Genomic DNA, 13,523 nt, shown 5'->3' on the forward strand with positions numbered 1-13,523 from the left:
TTAAAATGCAAATCCTGGTTTAGAGATTCCTTTATTTATATTTCACAACTGTTCTGCTATCAGAAATATAATTTATTAATAGGTAAAAAGATTTTATATTAAAATGTAGAAGCATCTATAGTTTATTAAGTATGAACATCCTTTGTAAACCTACATCATAAACATGTGACTACTATTTGTACTTGTATGAATTCTTTGGAATAATTGGTCATTGGTGACTTTATGACAAATTCAGATTCTCATTCTCATTTAAATTATTCCATACATCTAAAATGTATATGACCAAAAAGAGTGAATTATTACTCAGAAACTAAAGCATATACTTTTTTTCTCTCACTAATTTGTATGGATTTTTTCCTAAATAATCATGTAATGAAACACAACTTGGTGTTTATATTTGAATATGGTCATCTGATATGCTAAATATCTATGGAATGAACTTATGAGTAAAGAGAACAGAATATTATAGTGGAAATAATACTGAATTTGAGACCTACGTTATACTCTGTGGTCTTGAAAAAAAATCATATATTCTTTTTGAATCACAGATTCTTTGAATTAACAAATAAGAAACCCAAGACATATGATTTCTGAATTTTCTTCCAGTTATAAAATCATTCCTTTTTACTTTATGTAAGAAATTACTAGGTTGCCAATAGTTGCTCTAGCCCAATGCCCTATTTTGACAGTAGTACTCAAAAAACTTTGACAAGAAGGCATAGTAATAGTAACTTTCTTTAGTATAATGTTCAGAAGATATGGACATACTCTAATACCCAAAGTTTTCCTTTCATAGCATGCATAGGGTTCATCAGTTACAAATTTATCTAAAATTTTCCCAGAGCTGTCCACCAAGTTCCACTTTGGTATCTCATTATGTCATGGAAATGATCCTACATACATTCTGAAGAGCTATGGGGCCACATTGTGGCAGGTTCTACCATACTATCTGATCTGGCCATGCCTTCTAATGTTCAGCACAGCTAACTATCAAGAATTTTATAACCAGCAGGATAATCATATGTTCATCAATTCTTTGATCAAAGCAATCTATGGAAATAAAAAAAAAGGTCTACAATCCTATAAGAATCATTTCTGATTGTAGGAGTCACTTCTGAATCAGCTAGCTACACATAGACAATCAATTTCTTAGATTAAAAATTAAATTTCATATACCCTTGGAAAATAAAAATGTGAATAAATCATGGAGTGTAACTAAAATCATTCCAACATGATCTACTCGAATTAGCTGACAATGACAAAAATAGCAAATGAATAGAGGAACAAACATTGACAATTCCCTAAGGAAGTTTAACCTATATAAATAGGCTGCCATGAGACCAAAGAGGCCTAGAATAATTTCAACCAGAAAATACATTATGCTTTTGACAATCACAGAGATATGGTACACTGTGGATACACTGGCTTAGAATAAAATCTGTTTGCAACATTTTAAAGAGAAGAATAATAGAATATTATTAGTAAGAATACCCCCTCGTACAATAATGAGAGGAAGTTGAGGAAACAAAATTTAATGAAATCTAGAAAAAGATGCTCTTAAGCAGAATTAGAAGATTTAAAGATAGAAACAAGAACAACAATTAATAATTGAAAAATGCTGAAGACATGTAAAGATGTATGTATTAAATTCTTTTCATTATCAAGGATGGTGGAGATATCATATTTGGACAGTCCTTTATATGATATATAAAAAAGTGAAAATGGTACTGAAGAAAACAAAGATAGGGAAATCAATTGTATCTAAAGCAAGCATGTGGAGAGAAGATCCAAGGCAATATAATTTTGAGGATGTTAATGAATTGATTCTCAAGGGATTAGAAATAAGGAAATCTACTAAAGACATAGAAAAAAATCTTGGCTCTTATAAATAAGACAACTGAAGTGGTATCATTAATTACTGAACCAAATGGCTACTATTGCTATTATAGTAGAATTCCCTCTTCTCCCCCAAACCCTACACACATTAAGGAAATTCTTGATAAGAATTTAAAAGAATAGGCAGGTTTTTCTAAATGATTTTTCATAGTATACAATATCTTTGTGATCACACAAATTCACAAAATTTGGAGAATGCAATACTCCAATACTTGCCCTTAAAAAGCAAGAGAAATATAAAACAGGGAAATGTATTCATAACAATGGTATGCATCTTTGAAATAAAGAATATCTTTCATATAATCCTACTTGTGTATGATATACTATCAAACATTAAAACACTATGGATCTTATTAAAAGGCTCTACAATCACTCAAAAAATGCTCCTTAGCCTAACTATGCACATCGGGAAAATAAGTGAATGAAAAATACCTTCTTTAGAAAGAGATGAGAAAAATCAACCAATCAGCAAACATTTATAATCCTACTATATATCAGGAACTGTACTAAGTAGTAGAATTATAAATATAAAGAATGAAAATTTCTACTCTCAAGAAGTTTATATTCTAATGCATAACTATGACATTAGAATAGGAAAACATTAGAGTTCATCCATTTTGCATTGTGAAATCATAGATCTGGAGAAATAATAGAAGTCATCTAATCAACCCTTTCGTTTTACAGATGAAGAAAATAAAGAATTTTTATGCTATGTTATTTGCTCAAATTCATACAAAACAAGTGGTAGAAGTAGAATTTGACCCTGGAAACTCCCACTTTAGATCCAAAGCTCTTTCCTCTGTACCATTTTACCTCTTGTTTCAGACAGAAACATAGAAAAGGAATCAAAAAGGAGAAAATTGGGCTGGAGTGCTTTAATACTCCCCTCACTTCTCTTTCTGAAACAAAAGTCCATCTTCTTAATTTCCATGAGCTCATTAAAAATGAAGAATCATGTAGGGAAATGATATAAAACATACTTTCAGAAAAATGTAAGACTAGAAAAAAGCAAGCTGCTGGCGCTGTTCAGTCATGTCCACCTCTTTGAGACTCCATTGGGATTTTCATGGCAAAGATGCTGAAATAGTCTGCCATTTTCTTCTCTAGCTCATTTTGCAGATGAAGAACTGAGGCAAACAGGGTTACTGACTTACTAAAGAATACATCAGTAGTAAGTATTTGAATCCAGATTCAAATTTATGAAGATGAGTGTTCCTAATTGTAAGCCCAGTGCTTTATCCACTGTGCCACCTAGCAGTCACAATTAAAGAAATGGTTAATCTGTATCCTATACTGTTGATCATATGTTGTTGGAAGAAAGCATGGACAGCCTTTATACATTAGGTGAATTCTTCTATATTGGATTTATGAGAAGATATGGTCAAGATTTACATAGAACAGGCAAGTCTAGGTTATGATTTGTATGATTTGAAGAAGTATCCACATAACCTGAACACAAATCTAAAAAACAGTATCAATACAAAGGTCATTTCTAATGATTGACATGTAGCCTCAAGTCCTTCCTAATAAAATGTTTATTGACTTTTAAGGTCTGTTTATTTAGTTAACAAAAAGATTTTTTTATCAGATATTGTACTTTAAGTTTTTTGCTCCCCATGCTTCTTTGATGAGTGGATTCCTTATATGCTTACCTAATGCAATGAATTAGTCCCAGAGTCAGTAATGTTAAAAAGCCCAAGTTACCACATTTTATAACCAGTCAATTATTTCATTTTGAAAACCCCACACAAAAGAATGCTGATAAAATACTGGGTCGACTTTGGAGTAAATAAGGGGTTATTTGGCTGCTGAATTTTTCATTGAAATGACTGATCGGATCTCACATGTCTGTTTAAAATGTCTGCCTTAGGTCCTTACAAAATGACAGACTATGATAAACTAGATGATAGTTGGGAGGGAGACAATGAGGCATTGTTTACACAGAAGATTGACTAACTGGCTGAACAAAAGAGATTCTTGGATATCTATTGTATGTACAAGTAAGAGCTTTACTGAAGCTTTTGTAATTTTTACGAAGCTCTTTCCAACCAGCTTCATTAACTTGAAGTAAATCAAATTGAGCAGAAATTTGGCTTAGCCAGAAAGACAACCCAGAAAAGATACAATATGAAGAAAAACAGACACAGGATGATAAGGTTTAGAATCTTTGGCATTTTTCATAAATATTTCACTTAAAGATTATTAAATTACAACCTAGAAAAAAATACTAAAACTATTAAATCAAGTCTAGTTTGTTGTACAACTTAGTTTTATACAGATATATGAAACTGCACATACAAAGTTATGTGTCAATAAAATACATTTTTACAGACTTAAATTTCATTTGAAAAAAGATGGTTCCATTTAATTCTATATTTTGACAGAATCAAAACTTTTAATTATTTGAGGAAGAATAAGTGTTCTGTAACATTATGGAGATGGAATGGGAAACAGGTAGAGATTATTTTTCATTCTTAGATTGCTTTTGCTTTCTGATCCGTACTAGGATTTTAGGGCAAATTCTTATTTTGCATCTTACTCATGATCAGAACAGGAATCCTAGATTCTGGTATTAGAAAGCTAACATAAAGATGTCCCTAAATTAAACCCAATAGCATAGAAGTTACTGCTTTTTTAAAAATTTTTATTTGGTATGTCCAATGACTAGCATAGTACCTGGCAATTGTGGGTGTTTAATAAATATGTGTTGAATTAAATGAAAAAAATCTTATCTTTTTATCTATTAAACTATTTTAGAATAATTTTGAAGATTCTTTAAGGATCAAAAATTCCACAGCTGTGAGCCCTCTGCTCCACCAGTACATGTAAAAATTAATAGCTGAAATTTTAGAGACATTCTATACCCACCCACCCCTTAAAATAATCCGCCTTCCTTTGCCCAATATAGTGATAAGCCACTATACATTTTACTAGGTTCGTACTAGGAAAAACAAAATCTATCCCCAGACCTAGAAGACCCAGACTCATATCAAACCTCTGATACTACTTCTCTGAGCTACAATTATCTTGTATGCATAATGAGGTGTTTGGACTAGATGGTCTCTGACCTTCTTCTCCCTCTGGATCTCAGGATCTAAGCCTTTCTTTTTGTCCTGGTAAGCCAGAACCAGAATTTGCTACCATACCCTTTGGAGACTCAGTGCCATCTCCATGTCTGAATAAGGCAATGGAGGAGATCATTAAAAGAGATGGATGCATTTATATGTAGAAATCAATTATTGGGAGAAATAATTTTAATCATCAGAAACTTATTTTTTTTGTCCTCTCAATCACATCTTTAAAATCAACTATTTCTAAAACTGGATTGTTGAGTGTTTTTTGACAAACAATAGCAAATGATGATACTAATAAAATCAATGAGATACTATTGGAATGACACTTAAAAATAAACTCTTTCTGGGTCAGAAGATTGTATTTCTTTAATTTATTCAAACTGGTTGCTCCTGAGATGTCTATTGCCAGCAATGGATTTTATGGAACAACGTGGTGTCCAGCACCAAGAAATTAATTGCAACTCAATAATAACTATTAAGATCATTGAAGCTTCAATTTTTCTCCATTTCTGGTCATCATGAGATACATATTTTTAAATCATACATTATTTGAAAAGATCAGAAGTTAGAACAAAAACCTTTATATGAACAATGATCTAAAGGAAGATGGAAAAAGAGCTCTCAAATCTTAATGGTAAATCTGTTGGAAACATGCCAAAATTTCTCCTGAGTCCAAGAAGTCTAGACAATGTTTTTGGACAGACTAGCCATTGGCATTCTCCATCAGGGAAGCCATGATACTGAAGGTCTTACTCCAGTTTTTCTGAGAATGGAACAGTTGTGCACATTCTCTGGATTGCCTCCTCCAATTGGGCTGACCCTCTTTGCAAAAAAAACAAAAAACAAAACAAAACAAACAAAAAAAAACACAACCCAGTGCCAATACTCCATGAGTCCCTACAGGAAAGAGTTGGGAGAATGTGAAATAAATATGCCCTTCCAGAATGACTATATGGGCAATAATGGTTTTAGTGCTGGTCTAAACCAAACCCCCAAAAGATGCTACATTCCAAAATCGGTATGTGTCCTAGAGAGCACTCCGCTTCTTCCTAAGGGGACTGTGGTTGCTGTATGGTTTCAATTCAGCATACTGCACCTGTAAAAACAAATAGACATGACGTTTGCAACTAGGTAACTCAAGCTCACTACAGTGTGTGTTAATGGCTCCCCAAGGACAAACCAAGGGAAACTAAGGAAGGTTCAAAAGTAATGAATCATTTTCTAAACACAGGAACACGGGGGATTAATTGCAGGAAGGATTTGAGAAGTCATGCATCATTTCATGAAACCAAAATATTAAAAGCAGATTTTTCTAATGAGATGCATGGATTTCTACCTGCTCTCAGCACTGCAAGGTTATTTTTGTGTGTGCCAGCATTAACCTGCAAGTAAGTTTAATAACAGTCCCTGGGGGATTTGCAAAGCATGTGTATCTAAGTGTGCAGCAGTATAACTTTTTCAGAATTATTCATTTTCAAATGAGCATCTCAAAATTTGAAAAATATCGGCAAATTATACATGTTTATTTTTACTCAAAGGGGAAAAATGCTAAATCTGATACTGGTCCCAAGAATTATATTTACTTCTGTTAAAAGTGAATTTTGTTTACAGTGTAATGGCTAAAACATATGTGATAAATATGACCATGGGAGAGTCTCTAGAGGCAAACTGTCTATTGTATTATTGAAAAGTATTCCCAGTGAAGCACTGAGATTCTAACTCATTTTCCAATATATCTTCCCTTAATCTTTTTTTCTTACTCTACTTGTGTCAGTAACAAACTGATCTTAATGCTATGAACATCAGTCCTTAGCCTATTGTATAGATGTGTGTCTGAGTAGTTTTGATGGGAATTTCAGCTAGGTAAGAGGACTAGAGAATTGGATTCACAAGTAGCCACATGAGTGATAGTGAGCTGTGAGCACAAAGTGGTCCAGAGCAAGAGTTTTAAGATATGCATGGTGGAATGGCTTTAATTATGATATTATATTACACGCCACATGTGCTCACTATTTTTGGTGTTTGTGCCAAACTCCCTTAGGATGGTATAGTCTATCTCACAGATTCTAGCAATACTTCCTCACAAGAAAATAAATTAAAAAAACATCTACTTCCTTAGAGGAGTCAGGGATGAGCTCTAAAGAGAACAGACCCAGTTAGGAGAATAGTATAAATATAAATCTCAAATATTACACAAAAAGAATTGGGCTATTTTTACATTCAAATGTAAATGTCAAAGGACAAATCAACAGTAGAGTGAACATATATTGATCATATAACAGTGAAAATGAATAGGAATAACCAAGGAACTATTTCCTCAATTTACACATATTTTAAAGGAGTCTACAAGCTTTGAAGTTATGATTTTATGTAAACATGTCTGAGGGCATATTGACAATTATTTTATAATCTCTCACGGATTAAAAATAAAGTCTGATTGTAGGTTCTTTCATATAATGGCTCATTTGTTTGATTACTTCCCTGAAATTTACCACAAAATGTCTCCCTAAACACTAACCTTCTACCTCTTATTTGTTCTGCACCTGTGATAGCTCCCATTAACAAATAAAATACAATTTTTAAAAAAAGGCATACTGCTTCTACTCTAGAATCCTAGCAGGTCAGGAGAAGGATTATTCAGTCAAATAAGACTAATCTTTATATCTTACTTGGATTTCTGATCTCAGCAAATTTGAGGAAAGAAGATGTTACCAGATGAAATTATAACCATCTGCTAATAAAGGTTTTTTTTTGTGTGTATATGTGTTTTTTGTTTTTTTTACTTATCTCAAATCCTTTTATTCAGTTCCTTAATCTATACTTATTAGGAGTAAATGGGACTTAAAACTGAGCAGACTCAGGAGACCTGGATTTTAGTCCCATCTCTCTCATGAATTTCATGTTTCCTTGGCTTTACTCCACCTCTTCAGACCTCAGTTTCCTCATCCAGAATATAGTGAGGTTAGACTAGATGGTATCTATGTTGTTTCCCACATCTAACATTTTCTATCTCTGTTGATTCCCAGGTCTGCAGAAGAAAAATAAGGGAGTTTATCCCACCAAGCAGATAATCATGGCAAGCACAAAATGAAAAGAATAATCCCCCTCCTCCCAACATCTCTTGATCTGGAAGTGGGAAAAAATAAGTAAAACCTCCCCAGGCTTTGTATCTCTGTCTCTGTCACTTACTGAGCGTATTTTATCCCCTTCAGGGAAGCCAGAGAGCAAAAAGGTGAGAAAAACATTGCTAGGTGGCCACTCGGTGTGAGTTCCAGATCATTTTTAAGCAGCTCTTTTTCAGGATAATTTTCCACAATCATCTTATGCTTTTGACAAAGGTTTTGTAGCTGCCTCCCCTGCTATCCATCTCCCTTTATGGATTTTCTGATTTCTTATCTCTGTTATTCAAAAAGCTCGTGCATTGTATTCTTCCTTCACAGTGGCAGCAATGCTACTGCTGCCTGATGCCCCTGTTGGTGGTGGTCATTCATTACTTACCTTTTGAACATCAGATGGTACCCTGGAGAGGAAATCTAGTAGCTCATTATTGTCTATGGCATAGGGATTTCTAAGCTTCTTAGTAAATTTATTTATTCCTAAAAAAAACAAAAAACAGAAACATAGGGCCTTTTTAATTTCCCATTTATTTATTTATTTGCAAACTCCCTTGGCCAAGTGGTAGTGATGAGAATGGGGGTGGGGAGGGGAATTCACAAGTAAAAATTAGTGTGAAAACAATTACTAGACCTCAAGTCATGCACATGTTGCTGTCATGTGGAATCATTCACAAATGCCTTTTCTTGGAGGAAGTAAAGGGGGAAAGAGAGAAAAAGAACTCAGCTTGCTTTAGTTGTGAAAATCCCATTACAGCCTCAGCAGCAGGGTAGAAGATACATAAGCAGAAGCTGTGGAGCTCATGTGCTTTTTTGGAATATACTGATTAACAGTCTATTCTGCTATGAAAACAAATGTCCCAGAAGGGGAAAAGCCTTTATTAGCCCAAACATGTTCCTGCCTGATGGCTTTAGACAAAAATGGATTAGAGAGGAGGTTAGAGAAGGAAGAAGGAAAGAAAAAGGGAAAGGAGAAGAAAAAGGTTTTTTTTTTTGATTTATTTGACTTTTTTTTTTTAATCTACTCCCTCTCCCATTCTTCTCTTAATAATTTTCATAGGTTCTTTTTGCTATAGAAAAGAAGTTGTCATTGATTATGCTCTATGCATAATCTTGCAAGACACTATGAAATGAAAAGTTATTATTGGAAAATTATCTTACTATGGTTACAAACTTCATTTATCAACCACTATAATATTATTTCTAGTTTTCTGAGAAGTGAAGTGAGTGCTAATTTAGGATTTGAATGATGATAATTAGAAGGTAGAATCAACATTTAAGATATCAATATGCTACAAACTCCCACAGACATGTCTATAACTTATGTCAACATGCAAGTTCAGACTAACCCCTTCCTGTATATGTATTTTACCCTACAGGAGCAGGAAACTCCATAATCTACTATTACCATATTTCTCTGTTCTTAGAATGCATCTGACTCAACTTATGATCAGTGGGTCTTAAGCTATATTATTTTCACTAAATGTCATCTCCCTTTGTTATAGATGATTTTTTAAAGGACAAATTCTATGTGGTCTTCAAAGCATTGCCATAGGATCCTTGTTTAACATGAGTCATATTTGAAGGACCTGGCAGTCTCTAAGATGCTGAATAGATACATAAGTTTATACATACTCAGTCTCCTATAAAGAATAAAAAATATCATTTATTTATTGAACTTTTCCACATACATGAAAGATTTGACATTTTCTTAGTGCATTAAATATCGTTTCAGTTTCATCTCCAGTTCTGGCTTTCTCCATGTTATTATCCCCCATACTGCCAACCTCCATTTATGCTGAAAGGGAGATTAACAACTGCTTTACTACCCTAAGCTAATAGGAACTGACCATTGTCCAGAAATACAGGATCATGTGGTGGCTTGACAGTAAAAGGCTGCTCAGTAATGGTACCCTTTTTCTTAACAAAAGGTTGTTCCCACCAGGGCTTTTTCCCCCCTCTATCTCTACAGAAAAATTCATGTTTCTAGCTAAAATTTCCCCATAGTTCCTTTAAACTAAAATACACTCAACTATGCTAGTCTGAAGAAATTTAATTGTGGGCTTTTTTGGCAAAAGAAAACAGACAAGAGAAAACGATGAAGGGAGACAAAGACGTATTGAGAAAAGATATATCTTCTATTGTTAATTATATATAGTGTGCGCATCTGGAGTCTTTACAATGAACAGCAAGGCAAGGATAATATCACAACCGATCAAAACACTGCATTCTTAGTGACTGAGAAGATTATAAACCTGAACAGCAGCTCAAATGTACCAATAAAGGCAGAAGTTGTCCACAATGCACTGAAGCTGTCTGAAGTAATCTGAAAAGCTTAGTTAGAATAAAAAAATTATATGAAACTGAGATCAAATATTTCAAAAAGCACACCTTAGTTTATAAGGCTTTGTGGGTTTAATTCTTTTTTCTTAGTCCCAAATAATATTCTTTAATATGAGGGCAAAGATCAGAAACCCCGGAGTCATCTTAAATCAAGAAAGGCTACTGATGCAGTAATGAATAAACTGTTGAAACAATATATGGAATGAAGATAAGCTATGGAAATTAAAAAGTGCTTCCAATGTCTAGCCCAGATAAAAACAGGATCCCCTTGTAGGCATGCAGTTTGAATATTTTAGCAGAGTAAGAAGGAGAATAGGAATTTCTAATGTGGGGATTCACTCTGTTGGGAAACTATCAACTAACAATACTGAAAGGGTTTACAAGCCTATGAAAGATGGTTGATGGGAAGATCTCAGCAAAAGCAATCATATGAAGCTTTTTTTTTTTTTTAAGGAAGGAGTCAGAGTAGAAAAAAAGCCCAGATCTTTTGTAGTCACATGGCTACCTTCAGACCACCCTTGAGAATAGCTTTATATCACTACTTTCATAAGTATTAATGGCAAGTATAGTCCTAGTTTCAAATACACAGGGGCCCACTTTTGTTCTGGAAGAGCAAAATTAGCTCAGCACAGGGAATCAGGAATCTAAGGTCATATACTATGATAAACAAAAGAATAGTAGAATCAGGTTATTACTTTCTGGAAGGGAGAGACAAAGGAGATATTTGCTACTGTGAAGGTTCTCAGGATGTATTGTTTACTACAGACCTAACTCCAAATAATCAAAGTAAAATATTGATTTGTGCTGACATTAATTTACATAAATTATGGATACAAATGATATTATCAAGTCTAACTCTATATTAATTTAAAAGAATGCAATGTTTTGGACAGGAAGATACAGATAAAGGACAGAATTTCCCTCAGTCCTCCCTGGCATGGGAAGGAATTATTGAAAAGACAAGATTGTCTTTGAACTTCATGAGTGACTCTGTCCCAGTTTTTCACTTCTTTGACTATGGGATATAACATTAGATTAATGTTTTTAGGAAGAGACTGGCTAATGAAGAAAGATGTTAAACTACTTACTTATCACTCTAGTTTGTAAGCTTTCAATTCAAAATTTTAGACTATTAATAAGATATGCTATGTTGCTATTCAGAAAAGAAAGCTGAGTGATATGCTGTGAGATCATCCAGATGATTATTCTAAACTCAGTCACTCTGAACTGATTTCCTTTCACAGGGTGATTAAACTTATCCATTGGATCACTGTCTATAATGTTTTAGATATCACTTTTTGGCAAAGTGTCTAATAATAGTGTGATGCAAACTAGTGGGGTAGATAGTAATATAATTTTGTAAGTTATATAAATGACATGGCAGGATCTACTTGGAATCCCAGGTCTGATATTGCAACTAACATTTCTAGGCTTTAATTTCTTTGTAAAGTGGACTGAATCATAACATGTCTTCCTGATCAAAGTCTTATAACCGTAGAAGCAGAGAATTTTGATTAATGGAACATTGCCACAGGAATCTTTTTTGATCTTAATATCTTCAATATTTTTATAAATGCTCAAAGCACATAGTTGCTTATCCAATGATGAAAATGTTGAAAAGTTTGTAGGCATAGAAAAACAGGATCTAAATCTCAAAATACTGAAATGGGCTAAACTTAATGAACCAAGTTTAATAAAATAAAATTCTATTTTAGGATCAGAAAAAATTATCTCCGCAAGGATTGGGGAAAGGGGTAGAGAAACTAATTAGACAATAGCTGAGATGAAAAAAGATGAGTGTTTTTGTAGATTGCTAGTTCAATGAATCAACAATATGATGAGGCAGCCAAAAAAAAAAGCTAATGCTAATGTTAACTGAATTAACGTAATCATAGACTCTATAATGATAGAGGTTGGACCTGTCAGTTGGATCACATATGGATTATTGTGTTCAGTTTTGAGAATAATATTTCAGAAGGGACATTGACAAGCTGGGATACACTTTGAGGAGAGTGACCAGATGGTAAAAGGACTTGAAACTATGCCATATGGAAGGAACTGGGTAATGCTACCCTAGATAAGAGATGTCTTATTGGGTTGGAAGTGGGTATATAAGACTTGTTTTCAAATATCTGGTTGTTAAGCACAACTCAAAAATGCCTTCAAAGGTAGACCTAGGAGTAGTGAGATGCTGAGAGGTAAGTTTTGACTCAAGATAATAAAAAAAATGATCAGAACTAAATTTGTTTACAAGGATAATGATCTGCCTTGAGAGAGACTGAGCTCACAATCTAAAAAGATTTTCAAGATGAGACTGAATGATCACTTCTCACAAGTTCTTATTGAGGTGATTCACATTCATGTAAAGGGTTGATTAGAAGATTTCTAGAATTCTTCCCAACTCTGAAAGTCTATAATTCTATATTTTAGCTCAATTAAGGCAATTTGAGAGCCTATTATAGACAATGTAGTGCAGTAGATGCTGAGGGAAATGCAAAAATAAATAAAACTAAATGTGGTAACCTAATATGGATGCTGACAAATATACACACAGATAAGCAGGAGGGAAAGAAGAATGTAAGGAATTAAAAAATAACCTTCTATATGGAAAAAGGAAAAGGCTCCATAAAGAAGGTAGTATTATAGCTGAACCTTGACAGATGGATAAGATTTTTAAAAAAAGATGAAATTGGGAAGATATTTTAGGCATGAAAAATTAAATGAACAAAGATACACTGGTATAAGAACTGCTTGAAAGAACAAGAATTTTTCACTTTGGTGAGATCAGCATGATAAAATTCTGAAACAGGTGATAGAAGACAGAATGAAGTAGGGCTTTTGACTTCAACATTTGACTGAAATAATTCTCTTACTATTGATGAATAAGACCAATCTCAAAGCTTTTTTTCAATCTTCATCTTTTTTGACCTTTCTGGAGTATTTTACACTGCCTTCTCCTGCTGAATAATCTCTTCTCTCTGGATAATCAAAGCATTGAAGATTTGGAAAGGATCCTCAGTGGCCATCTAAAGCAACATGGAGGTCCTGTGAAGATTTCTATCTCTAGTGCAATAGATCATACAGAGCCTGAGTATTC

The 13,523-nt window shown here is 33.6% G+C and overlaps 1 protein-coding gene across 4 annotated transcripts in view; it reads right to left on the bottom strand.

Moving 5' to 3' along the window:
• Nucleotides 1-4,048: 4,048 nt before the first annotated feature.
• Nucleotides 4,049-13,523, bottom strand: part of MCTP2 (multiple C2 and transmembrane domain containing 2) — a 263,485-nt gene continuing 254,010 nt past the window's right edge. For all 4 annotated transcript variants that reach the window (XM_023497262.2, XM_023497266.2, XM_003755565.4 and 1 more), the window contains 2 exons: nucleotides 8,469-8,566; nucleotides 4,049-6,066 (listed from right to left, as the gene is read on the bottom strand). In XM_023497262.2, the coding sequence (XP_023353030.1) occupies nucleotides 5,998-6,066; nucleotides 8,469-8,566 (167 nt within the window). In that variant the 3' untranslated portion in view covers nucleotides 4,049-5,997. The remainder of the gene's footprint in view (nucleotides 6,067-8,468; nucleotides 8,567-13,523) is intronic.

Source organism: Sarcophilus harrisii, chromosome 2 (assembly GCF_902635505.1).
Source record: "Sarcophilus harrisii chromosome 2, mSarHar1.11, whole genome shotgun sequence".
In the NCBI taxonomy this organism is placed as follows: Eukaryota; Metazoa; Chordata; class Mammalia; order Dasyuromorphia; family Dasyuridae; genus Sarcophilus; species Sarcophilus harrisii.